General features: G+C 39.3%; 1 protein-coding gene across 1 annotated transcript in view; it reads left to right on the top strand.

Moving 5' to 3' along the window:
* The window catches only part of UNC13B (unc-13 homolog B), a 353,350-nt gene that overhangs the window by 216,782 nt on the left and 113,235 nt on the right, over positions 1 to 23,333 (top strand). Inside the window, exons 10-11 of the mRNA XM_044002642.1 lie at positions 13,294 to 13,617; positions 15,327 to 15,417. Of these exons, the coding sequence (XP_043858577.1) occupies positions 13,294 to 13,617; positions 15,327 to 15,417 (415 nt within the window). The remainder of the gene's footprint in view (positions 1 to 13,293; positions 13,618 to 15,326; positions 15,418 to 23,333) is intronic.

The raw sequence follows: 23,333 nt of genomic DNA, 5'->3' as shown, positions 1-23,333 counted from the left end.
ATACTTGCTAAGGATAAATAGCTAACACAGATTTCTGGGAAACCTTTAAAATACTTTCCAGAACGAACTTTTTTTTTTAGTATATCCAAGTACTTTGAAAGCATAATGATTTTTGTGCACAAGTAAGGCATGACTGTCTCTTGATTAAAAGGGTTAACTAATAAAAACTCAAATCACCAAATGTATATATGTATGTACTACATACAAATTAACACAATGGACTTGTAGGCATCATTGTGCCTAGTTTAGATTGGTGTAGGTAATTGAAAATACTAAATGCTATTTCTTTAGAGATATTCTTTAGGTCAAACCTTGTGGTAAATCTTGTGATTCCTGATTAATAATTTTTTTTTCACATATAAGGTATTTTTATTTTTTCCGTTACATGTAAAGATAGTTCTCAACTTTTGTTTATACAAGCTTTACAATTTCAGATTTTTCTCCCTCCCTCCCTCCCCTCCCTCCCCCCTCCCCTAGACAGCAGGTAATCTGATATAGGTTATATCTATATATCTATATACATATACATATATATATATATACACACACACACATATATATACACATAATAACATTAATCCTATTTCTGCATTAATCCTGTTACAAGAGAAAAAATCAGAGCAGTGATGCAAAACCTCAAAATAGAAAAAAAAAAATAACAGCACCCAAAACAAAAGAAACAGTATGGTTCAATCAGCATCTATACTCCACAGTTCTTTTTTTTTTTTTTCTTGGATTTGGAGATCCTCTTCTATCATGAGTTCCCTGGAACTCTTCTGTACCATTGCATTAGTGAGAAGTGATTAATAATTTTTAATTAATAGGCTTGATGCTATCTATAAGTAGACTTATCTATTATTATTATTATTATTATTATTATTATTATAATTATATAGCTAAACTCTCACTGAACTGTGATCTGAGAGGCCAGTAGGAACATGAATAGAAGGTTGCCAACTTTTCCATGCTTGGTCAAATGTCAATTCCCTATGGTGATATGTGAAGGATACCTCTTTTGGATTTCCTGAATTAACTTGCCTCATGCAGCCAACTTTCCTTCCTTTTATTTTGATTTGTAGTTCAAACACTTGAAGAGCTCAGTGACTAATAACATTCCTCTTTACTCTTATTTCTATTTACTTTAGAGACAATAGATTGTGGACTATATTGCCAGGGGGTGTCAGTTCTCTTGTTGAATATAATAAGTAGATATGCTTCCTGGGAAGCAAACAGTGTATAAGCCTGAGAAGTGGTTTAGACCTCAGCTGACAGCTTAAAAACCATCTGTACTTGCAATTTATTTTGCTGTTGTAGAGTGATATAATGATATCCAATTTCTAATATGACTGTAGCTGTTGACGTATAGTCTTTCATGCTTCTTTTTTTTAGATTTCACAGACAACAGGAGGGTATTAATATTAGTTTGTTCAAATATGACATTTTGACAACAGTTTTTTGTTTTGTTTCTAATGGTACAACATGTTTGATAAAGTCTGGTTTATGTTGACAGGAAAGGATTATTTTCATTGTTTTACTTTCTTTTCTTTAAAGCCATGCTTCAGGTCACATCCCTGGCTATATGGACTCTGAAGACTTACTTAGGCAAGTGGACAGCCATGTTGGTGTTTCTTTAAACCCAAACTTATCTTTTATAGCCATATAACAATTGGGTTAATGAACTTTTCTTAAAACCAATGAATATATCATAAGTCTGTTTGGAATAATTAGTTCTAAGATTTTAAGCTTACAAATTTATTTTAGGCATTGATAATATAAGTTCATTTTGTTTTCTCAATGAAAATAGAATTAACTTTAAAAGACAACTAACTTTAGAGACAAAATGTGGCATATACATACATGAGCAAATTTTTCCTTTTGGTTGTTATAATATTTTTTCAGACAAATTATTTTATTTTACTTCATAGGAATGACATTGCTTTAGGATTCTAATATTTCTTTTCTTTGAACAGTATTTATAGTTTTATTAATTTGGATTATTTTATATATTGTACAAACCAAATTAATAACATCATTATTTTATCTTTCTTATAAAATAAATAAATTAAATAAACTTTTTTCTCCCTTCCCTTCCATTACTCCTTTTCCTTCCTTTCCCTTTTATTTTTCTTCTTACATGCCAGACAAGGTCCATTAGTTAGAAATGAAAAAATTAAGATCATTCCAGCTATCTCTAGACCTGGAGATGAAGAACAAGAGGATATATATGAAAATTTAGGAGAGCAACTCATAGAAGGGTTTTTAGAAAACAATGATCGGAATTGGCAGGAAACAGAGCTAAAAGAAATCCAAAACCTTTACAAAACTGATGAAAATTATTACAAGCAAGAAAAAGCAAAGTATAAGAACTGGCAAAAGGTGGAACTCCAGGAGCAACATAGGAAATCTGCTGTCACACCAAATCTTAGTATTGAATCAGAAATACTTCCTGTTTCCAGATACCCTAAAGAATATAATACAATAGACAGGAGAAGGAAAAAGAAACTTAGATACAATAGTTTTGAAGATGGTGAAAGAAACCAATGTGATCATAGAAATTTGCAATCTCATGATTCCACCTATGGTGCTAAGGTAGTAAGTAAATCTGAAACTAAAAATAAATTCTCAGGATATGCCAATGCTGAAAAATATAATTTTTTCCACACTGAAAAGAAAAAACAAATTTACCCTGTTTTGCGTCCATACAAAAATGGGTTTTTAGTTAAAAGTGGCAAGTGTGCCACCAAGTTGGAAAGTGTTGAATATAACTATTCACATTATCTTGAAGACTGTGAGAAGGTAATTAGCGTAGGAGAGTCCAACACTGATTTTACTCCTGAAGAATCTGATAGCAGTGCTTCTGATGAACTGCATTGTTCCCTTGTTTCACCAGATGAGCTGGATAAATTAGCTTTACTTTCATTGTGTCCATCAAATACTTACCATTATGGAGAGTATCTCAAAAACTCTTATGCAACAAATTCAGCATTCTCTCCACAAAGGATCAATTGTGATTCCAAAATACATAAAGTTAAAGGAGAAAACATGGGCGGTCACATGCAAGAGTTGGTGCAATCTCCTACCGAGGAACCTCAGGAGGAATATGTTGATACCATGGATGAGTTACAGTATTTAGTGGAAACAGTGTCTGAATATTTAGCTGAGAAGGAAGAAGAAATCAACAAATTTAGTTCTCTTTCAAAAACTAAAACAAAATATAAACAGAATAGCACTTCTGATACTGTAGATCGGAAATCACCAGTGGATCAAATACCACCTTTACCCACCCAGGAGAATGGCAAGGACTGCAAGGTCAAGACTCTTCCCCTCCCTGAGTTGACTGGAGTGAAAAATACAGTCAGCTCTTTGTTCAGTTCATTCACTGAAAAGGTGGGCTCAGGAACAAAGCATCTCTCTGCTTCTGTGGAAAAGCTTGTTTCCTTAGTTCCTGAGAAAGCAGAAATCTCTCCCCAAAAGGAAAATAGTAGTTCAGATTCTAGAGCTGGAGCCAATTCAGTATCACCAAGCCTACAAACAGGTGGCCAAAGAGAAAGAGACCTTTCTGTGCATTCTCTGTTATCCTCTCAAACAAGTGACAGTGCAAATGCTGGCAGACAGGACACAACTTCTGAAAATGATTGTAAAAATACTAAGACTGCAGCTCTAAGTTTTCAGGATTCATCAGAATCTATCAGAATCCAATCAGATCCATTAGAAAGTACTATAAAGGACTCACCTTCCCCACAGGCTCAGAGTTCAGTCATGAGTTCTATTTTTAATATGATAAATCCATTAAAGATATTTTCAGAAAAAGAAGAAACAAAAAAAGAAACTGACCAGTGTATTCTAACAGCAAAAGAAAGCTATGTAAAGGTTGACCATGAGGCAGAACAAAGGGAGGCTACCTCAATAAATGGCAATAGTTGCAGAGCAGTGTTAGATGTGAATTATAGAGAGACTCTTGGCCATGTCCAAGTTTATCCATGTAAAGATTCACTTTCTTCAGAAGTAACCAATAAACTTTCAGACTCAGTTAGTTCTTCCTGTGTGAAAGATAGCACAGAGAGCCTTTCAGAAGGAGACACACATACATATGTGCCTCACCTGCCAAGTCAGCAAGAAGTATGTGCCAAAGATATACCAGGAGTTCCTTGTGAATCAGACTGTAGAAATGAAAATAAAAGGATCATAAATAAAGAATCGTCTTCTTTACCACCCTTAAAGGTAGACAAAGTTTCTGATGACAGTTTTTTCCTTAGCCCATTAAAAAAATCCTTTAGTCAGTTTTTTCTTGCTTCCCCTGAATCATCTTTAAAAGAAGCTTCATTTGGATCCATGGAAGTTCACCAGTCTGATGTTTCAGAAAGCAGTTCAAAGAAAGATAAACGTTCATTTTCCTTCAGTGGGAAGCTACATATTCCATTTTTGGGGTCTCTTGGTAATTCTGAAAAGCAGCAGGATTTAAAGGAAAATGGAAGTATCTTTCCTTCTTTATTTAAATTTGCTTCCACAGACAACATTACAGCCCCTCCAAATCAACATTGTCATGACCCACCTTTAGTTGCTGCTGAAGAACCTAAAAGCAATTGCCCAGAAGTAGCCAAACATAATTCAGCAAAATCTGATTCAATTGAAACTATTTCCAATCTTCCCGATGAGTTTAAGGATTCGCAAAAAATCCACCAAACTCAGCACAAACTAGGAGATGGAAATCAATGTGATAAAGATGCCTTGGGCACACCCATAATTGTACCCAAAGAATATGAAGTTTCTAATTTTTCAGGAAGAAGTAAGAATTTAAAGCAAAAGGCAGTAACTTCAACAGTGTCTTCATTAGTTTTAAATGCTGACATCTCAAAATCAACATCAGCCTGTGAAACTAAAGAAGATAAATTCACGGATGACACTTCTAAGAAAAGCACTAGACAAGACCTACTTTATGGACAGCTGAGATTTTCTTCTGAAAATCTGCTTAGTCCACAAGAATTAAATATGAAAAATGAAAATCCCCATCAGAAAAATAGTACCCCAGGTTTACTGTCTGGAATATTTAAGTTTGCATCAAATGAAAATGTTGCAGATGATAAACCAAATAAGGCAAAGTCCAAGTCTCTAGATTTCAGAAAGTGGTTGGTTGTAAGTAAACATTCTAGCCTTGATGAAATGCCTGTGACCTCAGATGAGGCTATCAATCAAGAAAATCATGTTAAAAAGCAAGAGGTTTCTAGCAATTTGAAAAGCCTCTTATCTTTGCCTGAAAAGAAAGATAAAAGCATACAAGTAAGTGAGTCTTGGGCAGATGAAAACCCTATAAGAACAAATAAACCAGATGAAAAGTACTGCATTTCTTCTGACTATCCTCTTTCTCATGGTATTCCTAGTACTCAACAGGAACTCGTGAAGAAGTCTTTATTTAGGGAACAGTTTCCTCACCAAATTCCTGGGCCAAAGCTACAAGAAAATTCAAGAGAGTCGAATTCATCTTTACTGAGGACTAAAATTATCTGTTCATCAAACTACTACCAGACTTTTGGGGACACGAATAGTTTTTCGGGTTTTGAATGGAATTCTGGCATAAAAGACTTCTCTGGAGATCTCAATGAAATCATGCAACCAGTTTATTATGTTTTAAATCAAAATGCCCTTCCACTAGCTGAAGTTTTCTCCTGCCCTCGATCAGATGGCTCAATAGTTAATCTTTGCCCAAAAGATGAAAACACAAATACATTGGAATGGATAACAAATCTGGATGGTGTTGACTGCAGTGAGTTACCATATGAATCACCTGATCAGTTAGCATTTCATGAAGACTACTCAGTAAAAGGGAATATGTGGGCAGCTAACTCATTGAATGGAAACTGTAGTCATTTTCCACTTTTTGAAGCTAATAATAAGTATTTTTTTGAAGAATTGCCCATTGACTTAAGTTATTCTTCAGGTTATGACCAAACAATGTGGACTCTAGTTGATCAAGAGTCCTTAAGAACAGATGAACATTTTACATTTTTAGGTTTTGATCATGAGTACCATGAATGGTTGTCATGGCTTGAAAATGGAATATGGTGGCCATCGGAGGATGGGGAATATGGGCATTATGTGTACACTGATGGCCAATATATCTATTCTCTGCTCACCGATTCTACTGGGCAATATGTATATGTATATGGATTTGATTCTTCTTTTCAAGAGTATTTGGATTATGATTTCCAGATGGATGCTATATCAAATGCTATGTTAGATGATAACATGATTGCCATGTGTGGCTTCAAAGTCCTTCTTGGCAGTCAAGATGAATTATTGTGGTGTGGTAAACAGAAACCATTAGATGACTCTATTCATAAGCCTCTTGATTTGTCTATGGCATTGCAAAGAAGTGAAAAATTAATGAATATGAATTTCGAAACTTTTTCAGAAATGCTTGAGGAATCAATGCATTGCCAAAGTGATCAGCCATTAGATTTTTCAGGATATAAATTTAAGAAGTTCAAAGTAGCTTTGGGACATGAAAAAGAAAGATCTGAAGACCTCGAGGACATCCTTGATCTGCGAAGTCAATCCAAAATGCTGAGTAGTTGGGATTTAAATGGAGAGACTCAGATTAGTGAGAAAAATAAAAAGCAATCTATAGTTGAAAATACATCAGGTGGACATTTTGATTTCCATATTCAACAGGCTGTACCTTTGGTTCTTCCTGAAAACACAATCACAAGCCCTAAGGATATAGCAGAGAGGTTGCCCACTAACAAAATGACTTCTTTTTTTTCTACTTTGGGTGATTTTGTGGGGAAGACTTTGAATTATGATAAAAATGAGTCCTTCGAGACTTCTGCCATGAAAAAAATGGATATACAGTTAGAATCAACTGAATTACCGAATGATGACCCTCCAAGTGGGCTACTTGCAGTGAGCTTGAAAACTGTGGAAGAAACTCCTCCCAAGAAAGATGCAAAGACACAAGCCATTTCTAATATTCAGAGTTTAGAAATTACTAAAAACCAAAAGCAAGCATTACCTATAAATAAGAACACTCACGTGAAAAAGAAAAGTTTAAGATCAACTTCACAAGTAAGCCAAATAACTCCTGATGTTAAACCAGGTGAAGAAGAGCATAAACTTATTACAACTGATCCTATTCTAACTCCTTCTGGATCACAGTCCAATAAAAATGAACAGAAGCAAAATAAGCTTCCTGAGAGTCAATCTTCCACAGAACCTGAGGGAACACTGTTTAAGAGTGCATTAAAACTTTTCAGTCGGGGAGAAGATTCTTCTGTAACTGCAGCAACAGATAAAACCCAGACATCTGGATTTTTTGACTTCTTTAAGACCCAGAGTAATAAGGGCAGTTCACCAAGCCTGGAAAGTAATGATGGTAAAGAAGGAAAGGCACAATTCCAGGAAAAGAGAGAGTCTACAGGTATTTCATCTCTCTTTGGTTCCCTTGGGGATCTCTTTAAAGCAGATGTGTCACCTTCACAGTCAGCTGAGAGAGTCTCCATTCCTTCAAGTACTGACAGGCAAGAAACAATCACGACAAGCACTAATATCATGCAACCAGCCAGTCAGGATGACAATGTACTTCCTTCTACACCTGTTTCTTTATCAAGAAAACCTAGAACTAGGCTCCTGAACAAACAGGCCACTATCCATGACAGTGGGCCAAAGGAGCTTTTGATTGGAGAGACCCAAAGGAAGAACAGCATAGGGAAAAGTGTACTCTTAGATCAGCCACTGAGTCCAACTTCCTGCGTTAACCATCTTGAAAAATTATCCAAAGACTCTTCATTGGAACATAGTGAAGGTTTGTCTTTAGTGACGATGGATGATCCAGGAAATAATCAGACGTTTTCTGATTCATTGGATGGAATTAGTTCAAACAAACAAGATGAGTTTTTTGGCAAGCAAGGGAGTTTTTCAACCACTGCAAGCTCTACATCAAAGCCAGAATTTCCAACGAGCAAGAGTATATTTTCTTTCCTGACTGAATCAGAAAAACTTAGAAACAAAGCTCCTGCTACTAGCCCAAGTGCTAAACTTCAAGAAGGAGAAGGATTATTTAAACTGCCTGCCTTCTTTTCCTCTAGGGGCTCCAGTGGTAAAAGTGTCTCTCAGAGTAGCTCCAGTTTGGGTTTCTTTAACTTGTCTTTCTGGGATGAAAAGCAGCAAAATACTGTTGAAAAACAAACCCTTATCAGTGTACCTCCAGTAACTTCACAACCCTCTAAGCTGCCAAGTGTTTTCGCAGCCACCAGTGACAAAATGGACAGACAAGTAGGTTTAGATGGAAACATGGATATCTCACACATGGAGGAACTGCATGAGCAGAAAGTGGGTGCTGGTACTCTCCCCATTGGCACCACAGATGTCACCCCTGATGTGGTCAAGTGTAATGGAGAAACAAAGACCTATTCACCAGATTCTCTGTCCTTAGGGTCTTCAGTCCAGGTTGTTCACTTACAGAAAGACAGTTCTTATTCTCCAGAACTTAAAGCACCAGAGAAAACATTCTTTATGGATACGGAAATTGCAAAACCCCTTATGGAAAAGCCTTATGAAAAAGAAGATTCAGGTCAGAAGATCTCTACTAGTGATTTCCTATGTAATTCCCTTTCATATGATATCCACATGTCTGAAAACCTAAATGATCTTAATGATTCTACTAACACTCAAAGAAATGAGAGTTTTACTGGGGACCAGTTGAATTTGCCAAAGAAATTGCTCAAACAAGCAACCAGTAATGATAGCTTACAGCAAAACCTTGAGCCAACCCCTTTCTCTGATCAGTTTGTGAATAAATTGGGTTCACAGAGCAAACTTATAGAAGCCACAGAAGGAAATTCAACTTTGGATTCTCCAGCAGAAATATTTTCAGGCTTCATAACTAAAATGAAATCTTTCTCTGGGAGAATGAGTGAATCTCCCAAAACGCTCTCTGGACTTTTTTCCCCATCTCAAATGACAGGAGGAGCCTCTCAGTCTCCAAAGAAAACTTCCTTTTTTGGTCTTTCATCTAGTACATCATCTCAGACTCTCACAGGAGAGTTGTTTAGCATATTCAGAGGTCCCAAGCCAGAGACTCATGAACAAGATTCACATTTCCAGGTGAGTTCCCACCCTCCAGACAATTGTCCCAGAGAGACTATGGAATCAATACCTAAAAAGGAAGCCAAGAAAGAAGAAAACTCAGAAGCTCTTCCTTTGAAATCAGCTATCCATGACTCTGAAAGGGCAGAGGGCAATGAAAAGTCAGAAGCTTTGACAGATGGCTCTAGATTGAAAATTGAAATGGAGGACAATAAAACTCTTCTCATTAAACCCAAAGAGCCTGAGTTAAATGCTTCTGATTCTTCCATTTTGGGGAATGATGTTGTGATGCCAACATTGTCTCTGGGTGATGTAAGAGAGAATGAGGAATTACAAGGTACTAGCATGGAGCACACATTCAAAATAGAGAATACCTCAATTACTTTACAAGCAGATATGGACCCTGCTTGTACAACCAACCAGACTCCTCTTCCAGAACAAGCACTCATCGGAGTTGCTGAGACTTATCTAAATCATACACTTGAGGTGGTGCCAGACCTGCCAGCTACTCAGACAAGTCAAGACTTGTTGGAGTCCTGTTTAAGTAATGGGTTCAAGACTGAACTTACCAAGGATGATCAGGCAGAAGTGAATTTGTGCCCACCCAACTCAAATAGCACACCAGAGACCAAAAGACAACTGGAGGAGCAATTAGAGATGTGTGCCATCCCAGAAGCAAAGGAAAATACTGGTGAATGCCATTCCATGAAGAACTCAACTACTGTTGCCCCAGAAACAAGCCAACAAAAATCTAGGTTTGACATTCCAAATGTGCCTAATTTGCCAAAGTTTGATTTCTTGTCCTCTGCTGCTGATCGTGGGAAATCACTTGGCTCTTTCTTTTCTCCTTCATCTTCTTTTGGGAATAGAGCATCAACAGAGTCAGGTTTCATGTCAGGTTTTAAGAAGTTCTCAGTTCTGTTTGAAGGAAGCAATGAGGAAAAAGGGAATGCAGTAGAGAGTGGCTTAAAACTAGGATTTGGAAAGAAGCTAGACATTCCATTTCTATGGCAAAAGGAAAACAAAGAGAGTACTTCTCAGGGGGCTCCAGAGACCCTTCCTCCAGTTTTAGTAATAGAAAGTGATCAAGGTCATGGCCAAAGTAGAGAAAACATGGCTTCAGAGCCTCTTGATGTACCTGGAACTAGTGTTGAACCAACTATATCCTCCAGCGATCTGGAAGTCATGCAGAATGTATGCACCAAAGACCTTGCAGGGCCTGAAGTGATTAATATCAACCAAGAAATTCTGGTATGTGAAGAGCATCATCATATTGGGAATATCGTAACTTCCTCCACGGATCTCACAGAACAGGAAGGCAAACCTTGCCCCAAGCCTGAGCTTCCTGAGCAGAAGGAAAAGCAAGAGCAAGAAATTGTGCCTGACAGAGGGCTTCTTATCGATGGTGACCCCTCATGCAAATCCCAGCTGACAACACTGAAAGGAATCATGGAATCAGTGACTGAGAAAAGGCCTGTTCTCAATGAGAGCATAATAAATGGTTTCAAGCAATTGACCATTTATAATGCAAGTGACATAGAAGTAGACCTAGCACCCTGTGTTACCATTCACAGCCTTATCATTATTCTGTCTGTTTCCTAGTGTCTGTTTCATGTTAGATGTAGGTAGAATAGACAGTGTGTCAGCTTCTCCAGCCTGTTCCCTTTTAACTTGTGGTATTTTTGTGTTAGCTTATCTATCCTAGTCCCTCTGGGGCTGTGCTCCTGGGTATGCGGTCTTGAAGAGCTTAGTCATTTACTCATTTGCCTCATTTACTGGTTTAAAAGAATCTGCTGCTAAAGAGCCTTACTCTGATGCTTTGGGGGGAAAATCTGTGCTGCATAATGAGTGAAAAATGGGGTCAGGGTGGATGGCAGGGAGGAATACTAGCAGGAAAAAATCAAGTCTTCCATATGAGTATCAGTGAAAGTGGGCTTCATTATTCCTTTGAGTCTAAACTACTTAGTCAAAACTTCTCTTGTTCTTATGTATGTGAGGGACAATTTTTTAAACTCTTCTCACTTTTCAGTCTTCTGTTGTACTTCTTCCAGTGGCAGTGAAGGTGCTAGATGTGATGTACAGAGAACAAAAACAATAAGAATTCACATTTCTATAGCATTTTAAGGTTTATGTGGAAAATCTACACTCTACACTCAACTCATGCCCCTCAGCTGCTCAGATCTTTGCATCTTCTTCCCTACCATCACCCTTTGGTTAGGGTAGTGGACCTTTGATGTCCTTTATCTGGTTGTCACTACCCTTGGGTCCAAGAGAATTCCCAGATGAGATGGGTCATCCCTACTCACAGGTCTAGAATACTGTCCTTCTAGACAGTGGTAGAAGAGATGAACTTGTCCTTTGATGCTCCTATCACTGGTTAGCCAAGAACATTGTTCATTGAAGTAGGTACAAGGCACAGTATTTCCTTTGCAGGAGAGGCACAATCAAGTGCAAATTTAAAATGCTGCCTTGCCATTTGTGTCTGGGCCAACTGAACAGGAATGGTCATAGACTTTGCAGAAGTAGAGAGGAAGGTGAAGGTCAGTTGTTCAATTTATGCTCAGGAAAATGCTCAATGCAAACCTTGATACAATTCCTTTCCCAACATCATTCACAAGGGTTATTGGGAATGGCCCAAGAATAGCAGTTTTTGAAAAACCATTCCAATTTCTTTCTTTCCCATTAGATTTGCTCTCAGCAAAGGGAAAGGAATGAACACAAGCCTTCAGTGTGAAGGCTTCCTCCTTCCTCCATGGAAAATCCAGCTGGTTCTGTTTTCACAATGTCTTAGCCAGAAGAAAAGAGTGATAGGGCTGGGGATAAACAAACTGACCCATGGTGTCTTTTTAATATCTAAGTCTAGATTTTCAGGGTCTAATTGAATTTGTGAAGCATCCCTGGGCTTCCCAATAGGAAGACAGAAATAATAAGAGGACATCTTATTTGGCCATCTGCAGTGGGCTAGCCTGAAGTCATCCTTTGAACAAGAATGCCTTATTTGTCTCTGACCTATTTGGTATCAAATTCCAAAGATAGGACAGTGCTGTGGACTTGGTTAGTGAACAGTCAACCTAGGTTGTTGGTCTAAGGTAGCACCTTCCTAACGTTTCTACTTTTTCTTCCATGCTGCCTACCTTGCTATTGCTATTTGTTCATTTTGCTAACCCCTCACTCAGCTTCCTTCAGTCACCTTCAGTCACTCCTGCTACATAAGTGGATTGCTTATGGAGGAATAAAGGGTACAGGAGGATAACATGGATGCTAGCACTATGGAATAGGGAGAGGATAGAGTGAGGAGATATTCGGGCCTGCTCCAGGAATAAGGACACCTGGCATGGTTCTGCCTTTCAAAATGAAATGTGCCCAATACAGGCAGAAATGGACCATGGCCTACAAATGGTTGAGTGACTTACTGTGAGAATGCTACCTGTCATGGATATGTTTGTGATGCTTCTATGGTCAAAAGTATAGTTATTTTATTCAATAAAACAAGATCTTCCACTTGTGGAGTTTCTGTGGTCCTGATTTTGTTCTTTCCATGGCTCATCTCAGGTTGTGACTGACAGCAGAAAGAGCAGTGCTGTTTGCCTGTGGTTAATATGAGAATTAATCATTACATTTTCAGTGGTGGGGAAAGAGAAAAGGGAGACTTCACTTTAATGAAACAGAAAAGCTGTCTCAAGGGATAAACTAAGGTTCATTCAGAGAAATAGTAAAAATTAGTACAATATTCAATCATTCCATTTCCAATGTTTTTACCCACTTTGTGGGAAATGGAAAATGAATAGAAAATTATATTTATGACAGCCACTGGATAAAAGTTTCCTGAGAAGATTGTGAGGTAGAGAGAAATTTTTAGGTAAAAGTGTTATACTGCTTTAAATAATTCTTTGGTCTTATCAATAGAAATATAATATGCAGGTAAGAGTCTTTGAAACTGAATACAAGGCTGGTGTTAAAGCTTTTGGAGAACCCAGGAGTCAACTCCATTTTGTGTTTTTCCTCTACTGTAATTTTTGTTAATTAGAAAGTAGTTCTACTGGACTGGGAGGTCTTCCCACTGAGAACCCTGATGTAAAATCCCTGATGCTGCTGTATGGAAGCAGCATTTCCCCTGCTGATTCTTAAGCTCTGCCTGGGCACTAATTTCTATTCATTTCCTTTTTCCTCTCTAACTTCTGACTTGTCTTTGTTTTCTTCTTTTTCTCACAGCCCCACTGGCAGTAGTAGGTATGGTTCCTCCTGTAATGTGAGTCAAGGAAGCTCACAGCTGAGTGAGCTGGACCAGTATCATGAACATGTTCATAGCTCAGAGCAAGACGATGACCATCGAGAAAGAGACTCAATTCATTCCTGCCACAGTACTGGAAGCTACACAAAAGATGGCCAAGCAGGCTTGGGGGAACAGGAGAAGTTGCTGGAAGTGGCCAGTGAAACTGAGAAGGGAAAAGCTCGTGAGCCAAAAGAAATGGTTAAAGAAGATAAAACATCTCACCTTCCCCTGGACCTGGAGCCACCTAAGAGCAACCAGGAGAGGTAGGGGATTTTTACCTTAAAGGGGATTTTCCGAGCTTGCAGATCTGGCTCCATCATGGCAAGATGTTTCTTCCCCCTTCCTTCCAAGCCCCTCTCTACACTGCCCCCCCTCACAAAAAGCCAACCCAGTAGATGAACTATTGACGCTGCTGAACATGAATCCCTTGGACTTTGGTAGTCCTTGTTGGGATGCTGCAGTTCCAGAGGTGGTGAGTGTACAGGGTCAGCACTGCCTTCTTGTGGGGGCAGGTCCTGACCTTCTAATACACCTCAGCTTAACTTCTCTGGTTCCCAAACTGACCCTAATGCTATTCAGAAGTGAAAACCATTGTGGAAAAAGCAAGAAGAGTTTGGCCACTGTTGGCTGCCTTATGGATTATTTTTATGGATTCAAATTATGGCATTTCTTAAATTCTGAGTGTACCCAAGGCCAGATGACTCAGGACCGAGCCATTAAAAGTCATTCCTTTATCCTTATCCAGAAGAGCTTAATCTTGTATTAAGCAATTTGGACTTATAAGAAAGAAATAGGAAACTTGACCTTTTAAAATCCATATAGGAGCTAAGCCCATAAATAGTGTATTGTCACTGCCAGGCAGCATTAGTCAGTCGGATAGCCAGGAGTAGCTGACAGGTGGTGGAGGGAGGGTGGTTGAGGGTGACTAAAATACTTGGTATTTTGAAGCAGAATAATAAACTCTGCCCATCCCTCACCTTGAGTCCTGGAGCAGCGAAGACTGGTCACTTGGCAAATGAATGTGTAAAAGAGAATGGCATGTCTATCATGTCCCAGAGCTAACTCTAGTTTTGGGTACTTTTCTAGAAAGACAAAGCTGCCTTTTCTTTTCTCCTTCCCTTTAAGTGTCCACTCTTTGTGAATATTCACCAGACAGGGATAAGGAAGAGGCAAAGGAGGCCAAACTTTGGAATTATACTTCTGACCAGTAAGTGGCCCACATTTGGATTAGACCAAATAACCTAGCCTTGTTTGGAGCAGTGGTAGGGACTGTGGTAGGGACAAGTGTTTGTATGGCTGGATGATGGACACTTCTCTGTTATCCCAAGGCTGGGAGGAAGGAAGGGAGTTACTGCTAACTGAACATTATATACTGTCAATAATAGGAAACATGACCAAATGATCTGGCTTAATGTAAGGTAGTCATCTCTCCCTACAAGATGTTTGTTCATCACCATTGTTTGCTTCACAGAATGAGGCTTGAGAAGTTCTTTTTCCAACTCAGGGAAAGTCAATGGCAATAATGGGGTTGAAATCCTTAGCCCTGGGACTTTGTGTTTAGGGTCAGTGTCAACAACCTTTCCATATTGTCTGAGATTGGTGGTCCTTAGGCAGTTGACATTTCACTTCTTCAAGGTCTAAAGAATTTCTCTAGTTGAGGAGGAAAAGAACGGGGATGCAAAGGGATCAATGATAAGTTGCTCTAGTCCATATAAACAGTTTGAATCACTGGGCTGCCATCTCATTGCCCATGGCATAGCTTGCCAAACCTCAGTCTAGTGTTTAGTCTACACATAGTGAATAAAATAGGCTTGGGGATGAAAACAATTGATGAAACAGTAAACCATGGAAAGGGTCAGATAAATGCTGCTATTTGATTTTGGATATTCCTTAGTTGTAGTAGATCTTACTGAGCATTTTTGTTTTGTGGGATGGTCTGTTTCTAAAGGAACTTTTTTTTCTTTGTTCCAAGTTATCCTGAAGAGAATCATTCTTCACCATTTACTCAAGCAAGAGCACATTGGATTAGAGCAGTTACCAAAGTCAGACTCCAGCTACAAGAGGTAGGGAAGCTGCTGGTGTGACATGGATTAAAGCTACTTATTCTTTGTGAATGAAAACCTTATGGCACTCAATTATGGGCATTTCTTTGTGAGGATATTGGAGAATAAGAAAATCATTACTTTTGTCAGACTGTGCTTCCTGTAGGACTTGGTCAGAAAGCTGGGAGTTGGGAGGGAAGCAACCATGAGATCCAAACTAGTTTTTAACCCCTTCCTAAGTGTTTTGGGGTAATAGTCATTAGCTCTCTCCTTTCTCATTATCATGACAGGAAAATCAAATGAACATGGCGTTCCAGAAGTATAGAGGTGAACTTAAATGCTCACTTACAGTATCATAGTTGCTTACTCAAATATATCTGTGATATCAATTCAGAGGTTTTCTCTAATGATACAGAGTGCAGCCCATCCATTCTTGCTCATCATATGTGTCTGTTATTCGTGTCCTCCTGCATAGTTGTCAAAGGCAGGGGAGTGGGGTCCCATCTCCAGTGTGTGAGAGATTTTCCTTGCTTTCTTCTGACATCATAAGAATACCAGAAGAATATTCTAACAGTCCACTTGTCATCCCTTCCTTTCATCCTGTGACATGCCTGTCTTCTCTTCTTATCATGATTAATTGCATAATCTCTTTTATTCCTGTACTTTGGAGTTCTTCACTGGTTATATGTTATAGCTTCTCTCATCCAGCATGTACCTCTCCATTGCCATCTGTGTGAGGTTCATTTTTAATTCTATGGGGGTAATTGTATTTCATATTTTGCTGCCATACAGTAACATGAGTAAAATTTCAGTATTGACAAGATGGGCCTTTGCTTTCATTGGAAGCTTGAGGTCGCTAACGGAAGTTTGCCAGCCAGCTCTCCTTTTCTTGTTCACATCTGGGTCCATTTTGTTGTCCATCTGTGTTGTCTGGCTCAGATGTCCGTACTGTTGAACTATTTCTACAGGGTATCCTTCCAAATGCACTTTGAAATCTGGGCCTTACATATTCTTCATCCACTTGTATTCCCTTTGCGGATGGTCAAATCAAACTCCTTTGAAGAAGAAATGTCACTAAAGAGAACAAAGATGGGGAAAGCAGCCAGATAGGACCAATCATAAATCATGCTAAAGGCAACACAATTAAATGGGGCATTAAAAGTGTGGGAAAAATATCAGACCTTATTAATATCATTAAAAAGACCCAAATAGGGGGCAGCTAGGTGGCGGTTTATGGAAGAATTCCCAGGTATCTGCAAGTGACCACCCTCACTCCTTCAGGAACATATGTGTTACTGTGTTCTTGTTGCCTCAGCTTCCCCTTTTTCTACTGATTTCACTCAAACTGCATTTTTGTAGAACTAATCAATCCTGAGGAGAATGAGTTACAGGGATCTATTGACTTTGGGAATGCAAAGTGCTAGAGCAGTAAGTAGCTTGCTTTAAGGGTCAGAGTATATTCTTCCAAGGTATTATTCTGGCCTGCCTTCCTTCCTTCCTTCCTTCCTTCCTTCCTTCCTTCCTTCCTTCCTTCCTTCCTGCCCGATCAAATGATAGGAGGCTTTTGGAGCTACTGAACTGGCCCCTCACCATCAGCTGAAGTGGAAGGGGCTTCTGCTGGAACTCGATGCCTTTCCAGGAGCATCTCCCACTTTATTTCTTGATATTGACACTAGACACAAAGATCCAGGCCTAGCCCTCTTCCTTGGTGAGCATGTGTTTTGGCTTTTTCTGTTGTCTGAGTAGAAACTTCAAGAAGTGGCATCTGAGTTAAGTCTTTAAGAAAGCCAGGGATGCTAAGAGGTATGGAGAAATTGTAATTTGGGGACTAAATCAGGGACAGCCTGTGAAAAGGCACAGAGAGATGGGAAATGACATGTTTAGTTGGGGAAGTTGGCCACTTTAGCTAAAATATGCAATATATGAAAGAGTAATAGGAAATGAGTCTGGAAAGGTAGGTGAAAGCCAAATCATGGAGAGCTTTAAATGACAGGTCTTTTATCCTAGAGTCAATAGGGAGCCCCTGAAAAGTTTTGTGTAGGAAAACGACAGGATTAAATTATAGTTTTAGGAATATTCTTTTGGCAATTGTGGAGTGGAGAACCAATTAGGAGGTTATTACAGTAGTCTAGGCAAGAAGTAATGAGGACTTAAACTTGGGTAATGGTTGAAGGAGTGAAGAGGAGGATACAGATCTAAAAGATGTGAATGTAGAATTGGCAGAACTTGACAACTGATTGGCTATTGGGAATGAGGGGGGGGGGAAGGGTCAATGATGTCTTAGGTTGTGAAATTGAGTAACTGTAATGCTGTTAGTACCCTCACCAGAAATAGGGAAGTTTGGAAGAGGGATTTTTTAGGGGGGAAAATATGAATTCCATTTTGGAAGCATTGAATTTGAAATGATGAGAGGACATTGGGTCCCTTCATGGCACAATGGGAAAAGTGCTGGATCCACAGCCCCCAAACCTGGCTTCAAATCTCATCTTTGCAACTTTTACTACCTATGTGACCCTGAGTAAGAGACTTAACCTTTATTAACCTAAGTTTCCTCAAGTATAAACACTTGATCTATGATCCAGGTAGATATGTTTTGCATTTGGCAATATGGTGCTAGTGTTCAGGAAAGAAAATGGAGGTGGATATCTGTGTATAGATGAAAATTGAACCTATGGAATCTGATAAAGTTTCTAAGAGAATCTCTGGACCAGAGGAAGAAGAGAAACTAACCCAAGATGGAGGCCTGGGGACACCCATGTCAAAGGGGCAGGAGATGTGTGATGATTCAGCACAGCCAGAAGTGCCACAGGAACCAAGGGAGGTAAGCTACAGAGAAGTCAGATAGAATGAGAACTGAGAGAAGCTTACTGAACTTAGAAGTTAAGAAATTATTTCAGTTGAATAGCAATTTGAAAGCCAGATTACTAGGGGCTGGAAAGTGAGTAGGAGGTGAGAAAATGGAGGTGATAATTGTCAACCAGGAGTTTGGCTGTGAAGGGAAGATGAGATATAGGATGATAGCTTTAGGGAATGAGAGGGTCAAGCAAAAACTTTTTAAGGATCAAAGAAGCCTAGAGATGTTTGAAGGCAGCCATAAAGGGATCAGTGGATGAGTAGAGATTAAAGAAGAAAGGAAACATACACTTATTAATCACCTGCTAGGTGCCAGGCACTGTGCTAAGTTCTTTACAAATATTATTTCATTTGATCCTCACAACAACCTTGGGAGGTAGATGCTATTATTGCTCCCATTTTATAGTTTAAGAAACTGAGGCCAACAGGTTAAGAGACTTGCCCAGGGTCATACAGCTAGTAAGTCATAGTCATAGCTAGTAAGTCTGAGGTCATATTTGAACTGAGGTCGGCCTGATGATGATGGATAGATATATCTATCCACTGCACCACTTAACTGTAAAAGGAGGAATGACAAAAAGGGACAAATTCACTGGAGCAAGAGAAGGATTGACCTTGTCAAAGAAAAGGATCACTTTCCTCCTCAGAGAAAGGAGGAAAGAAGAAGAGAATGAGGAGTGGTCTCCAGAAGTCTTGAAGTGTAGTGATCACAGCATATGGGTTCTATTTCCTTAGTCAAGTAGAAGACAAGGCTTTCTGGGAGGGAGAGAAGGTGAAATAGGAATCTTAAAGAGCTAAGTGAAAGTTTGGAATTCAGGGAACAGTATAATAGCCAGGTGAGGTGGAATAAAAGGGTGCTTTGAAGCAAGGAGGGCTCAGGTGAAATTAGTTAGAGGGTAACCCAGGTGAAGAACTTCCTCCTGGTTAATGATCATCCAGTGAGCTCTGAAACCTCCTAATTGCACTGTCTACTTTGTTCACAAGGACATTATGAGATACATGTTCAAATGTCTTGTGGAAATTCAGCTATAAGTCAGTCATTGATTTTTCAGTGGTATCTGACTCTTTGTGACCCCCATTTGGGGTTTTCTTAGCAAAGATACTGGAATTATTTTCATTTCCTTCTCCAGCTCATTTTACAGATGAGAAAACTGAGGCAAATAGGATTAAGTGGTTTGCCCAGGGTCACACAGCTAGTAAGCATTTGAAGCTAGATTTGAACTCATGAAGATGTTTTCCAGATTCCAAGCCCAGTGCTCTAGCCACTGCACAACCTATTCTGTATTTTCCTGACCTACTAGGCTACCAACACTGCCACTGAAGGAAATGAGGTTAGTGGGTCTTAGAATTTTACTATGAAGTTATGCTTATTAGCCTATACCTTGAAGAATCCACCTTCTTCCTTTTTTTTTTTTTTTAAAGATTAGGACATTTGCTAGCCTCTTGTCCTGTGGCCTCTCATCTATTTTTCACAATTTTTCAAAGACCATTAATAGTGACTTGCAAATTTGTTTAGTATCCTGAGCCAGGTGATAGTCAGTGAAGCCAACTGGATGCTTTCCCCTATCATCTCATTTATCTTGTGAAAGCTAGATTCAAGAACAAGCTAAGATTTGAGGTGGTCAGATCTGTGCTTTATCACTGTGGCAGCTGTGTGGAAGATGGATTAGAATAAGGAGAACCTTGAGCCAGGGAGACCAATTAGGAGATTAGTGGAATGATCTAGGCAAAAGGAGTTGAAGGGTCTAATAAGCTCACTTCCTTTTTAAGCATATTTGATTTGTACTTCTCTCTCTGTGACGATCATTCCCCTGGGTAGAGAAAAGCAAGGAAAAATAGGAGCCATCTCCATTGTTTTCATCCCCTTCCCCACCCCACACCCCACCCCAAAGCACTGTCAGCAAGATAGCTAAAATAGTCATTTATGTTGCTCTTCTTAATATTCATTGCAAAACTCAACTCTCTTGATTCTGGTGGTTTTGCGAATGCAAAGCACAAGAGCAGTAACTTGCTCTAAACGTCAGAGTGTATTGTTCCAAGGAAATATTCTGGCCTTCCTCTGTGCCCTATCAAATGATGGGTGGCATTTAGAGATCCTGAGCTGGATCCTCCCTATCAGCTGAAGAGGAAAGGGCTTCTGCTGGAGTCCAGTGCCCTTCCAGGGGTATCTCCCACCCAAGAACTCTTTACCTCTTGATACCAATCCTGGACATGTGTATCCCAGCCTGGCCCCTAGGATCTCTTCCTTGGTGACCATGTAAACAAGTACTGTTTTGGCTTTTTCTGTTCCCTAAGTGGAAACATCAGGAAGCGGTTCTGAGCTTAATCTTTAAGAAAGGCAGGGATTCTGAAAGGTAAGGAGAAATTGTAGTTTGGGGACTAAACCATGCATAGAAGATGAAACTGAAGACAGATGGAGAAATGAATACAAAAAAAGTGACATTATCCTATTGGATCATAGATTTAGAGCCTAGGCATCATGTAGTACAATACTCTCACTTTACAAATAAGGAAACTGAGGTCCAGAAAGGTTAAGTGACCTGTCCAGTGTAGCACAGGTTGAACTTGGGAAAAGCAAAATTCAAATCCCATTCTTCTGACTCCAGATTCAGCACCCATGAATACAAATCCAGCAATTTAAAAAACTGAAGTTGGTTAAAGGTTTCTTTTCATGCACAGGTATGGGCTGTACTGTTTGTGCTACTAAAGACATGGAGTTCCAAATCTTCCCAAGTCTAGAGAATGTATCACATTATCCGTCTTATTAAACTTGAGGGTGATGTGATTACTTGCTCCTAAATTCCAGTCATTTCTCCTCACCCTTATTGGTCAGAATAAGCACTATAATTATCCCTGGTTGCCTCCTTTACCTTCTGAAGGATTAAAGGCTCACTGAGGTACACCAAGAAGTGTTTCTGGTGTCCTTTCAGCAGAGAGTGATCAAGATGTCCAGATGAATTCCCCCTCACCATTCTGCCCTCCTTTTAAGTCAATTTGGTGATTGATTCTTCATCTCATAACCTAATTCCTCCTTCTGGCAGGGTTGGAATGGGGTGGCAGTGGGAGGCCTGTAATACACTCTCATCACAATATGACTTATGTTTTTTACTCTATTTCTCCCTATCCAGATGTCTCCTCCTATGCCTCCTCCTCCTGACAAATGAATTTCTAGCAGCAGTGTGATATGAAATGCTACCACAGTGCCCCTTCTATCCAATCAGCTACCATTGCTATTATTAGGGCAACACTACCAAGTTCACATATAATTTCACATGAGTTATGAATCATTTTCTCTAACTGGAGGGGATGCTGCCAATTCATCATTAATGTCATCAAGACCCTTTCTTGGGTTTTGGTGGGAGATAAGCTAGAAGATTTGTTACATTTACTTCTCTGTAAACTATCCCAGGTTGATGCATTCACCCAGACTGGGCTCTAAGTAAAGGAAGGGAGCTTTGTTCTTATATGGACAATGATTATACCTGCTCTCAAAGGGACAAATTGAACCACTACATGAACTTTCACTATGAAGGCTGATCTGTGTATGTGCCTCTCTTTCTAACCCTCTGATGTACACCTACCTGTGTAGGCCTTAAATGGTCAGACAAAGGAATATAGACATTCATTGTGGAGCAGATGTGAGTCATTTGATATTAACTAGGTCTCAAAACACTATTTATTGGTCTATTTTTTAATGAGAATAGACTGATAAAATTGTACTTGATTTTGTAAATTGACTCAGCATGGAAAATAAACTTCGAAAATTGGATTGGGTTCCACATTTGCTGCCCACATGATTGGCCAATGTGTCCATGCTATTGTTCTTGTATCCTTTCCTTTCCTCTTTGCTTTGGGTAATAAGGAAGATCTGTAGGAACCGGGGACTTAACTGAGTATCGATGGACTGGCCAGCACCAAGAAACAGGCCCCTATTCTCACACACAGCATGTATGAATCAGTTTATGACAAGAAGTTTATTCTTTTTTGTTCATCTTTCTTTTAGAGGGGGTCAGTGGACTGGATGTGACTCCCTGCTTGGCTGACAGGTGCTAGAAAAAGAAAACTGTCAGGTTTTTAGCTGTCATCATTGCTCTGCAGACATGGAGAACAGGAGATCTGTATCTGTGTGCCCTTTCTGGGTATCCCTGTTATTTTCATGGTGAAAAGAAGGATTTAAAGGTTAAAGCCATCAGAGAAAAACTTGTGATATCAACCCATCAGCTTATTTTGGGCATTTTTTTCTCCCAAGTTTTCAGTTTTCCTCAAAACATCTTAACTTCTGTGGGATGAGCTGATTCTTTGTTATGGGAGATTGGAGGAGGAGAGCTTGAAGCCAGTGAGACCAGAGCCAGGGGAGCAGGCTGTGTCCTATTAATATTGTTTTAAATAAATGTTTATTGATATCTTTTATTTTTACTTTGCCTACATTTCCCCCTGTATTCTTCTACCTCCCACAACCCAGAGAACTATCCCTTATGACAAAGTTTCCTTTTTTTTTTTAAGAGGAAAAGAGAAATGAGTCAGTGTTCTTTAAACAAAGACTCCTATCTTCCCCCCCTCCCCCCCCCCCCCACCTTGGTATTAGACAAAACCACTTATCCCAAACCTCTTAGCAATGTTGGATAGTCTTTAGTACTCTGGAGAAAGATTTTTCTTTGTCTTAGCAGAGGGTCAGATGAGATGCTAAATTATTTATGACCTAATGTTTTGGTGGCTTATTCTCTATATATTATATAAAAAGAAATTTATTTTATTTATTAGGTCTTCTCTTGGTAGGCTTTTCTCCAAGAGAGCTGAGGGAGCTGGTAGCAACATTGTGTTGTGGAAAAAGCCCTTGTCTTTGAATTAAAGGGCTTCAGATCATATCAAAGATCTACTATTTCTGCTATTTCTGTAAGCACCAGACTCGTCTGAAGCTTTCTTTATAAAGCCTTTGCTCATGGTCTCTCCCCCACCCCCACCTCCAGTCCTCCTCTGACAGGGAGAAGACAGAGATTGTCGTGAGTTGGATTTATTGGGGAAATACTTAACAGAGGAGAGAGGTGCCAGACATGTAGCTTAAAGGAAGGATAGTATTTGAATAG

This window comes from Dromiciops gliroides, chromosome 1 (genome assembly GCF_019393635.1).
Source record: "Dromiciops gliroides isolate mDroGli1 chromosome 1, mDroGli1.pri, whole genome shotgun sequence".
Lineage (NCBI taxonomy): Eukaryota > Metazoa > Chordata > Mammalia > Microbiotheria > Microbiotheriidae > Dromiciops > Dromiciops gliroides.
Note: the sequence above shows the minus strand (reverse complement) of the source record. Positions and strands in the feature narration are given on the sequence as shown.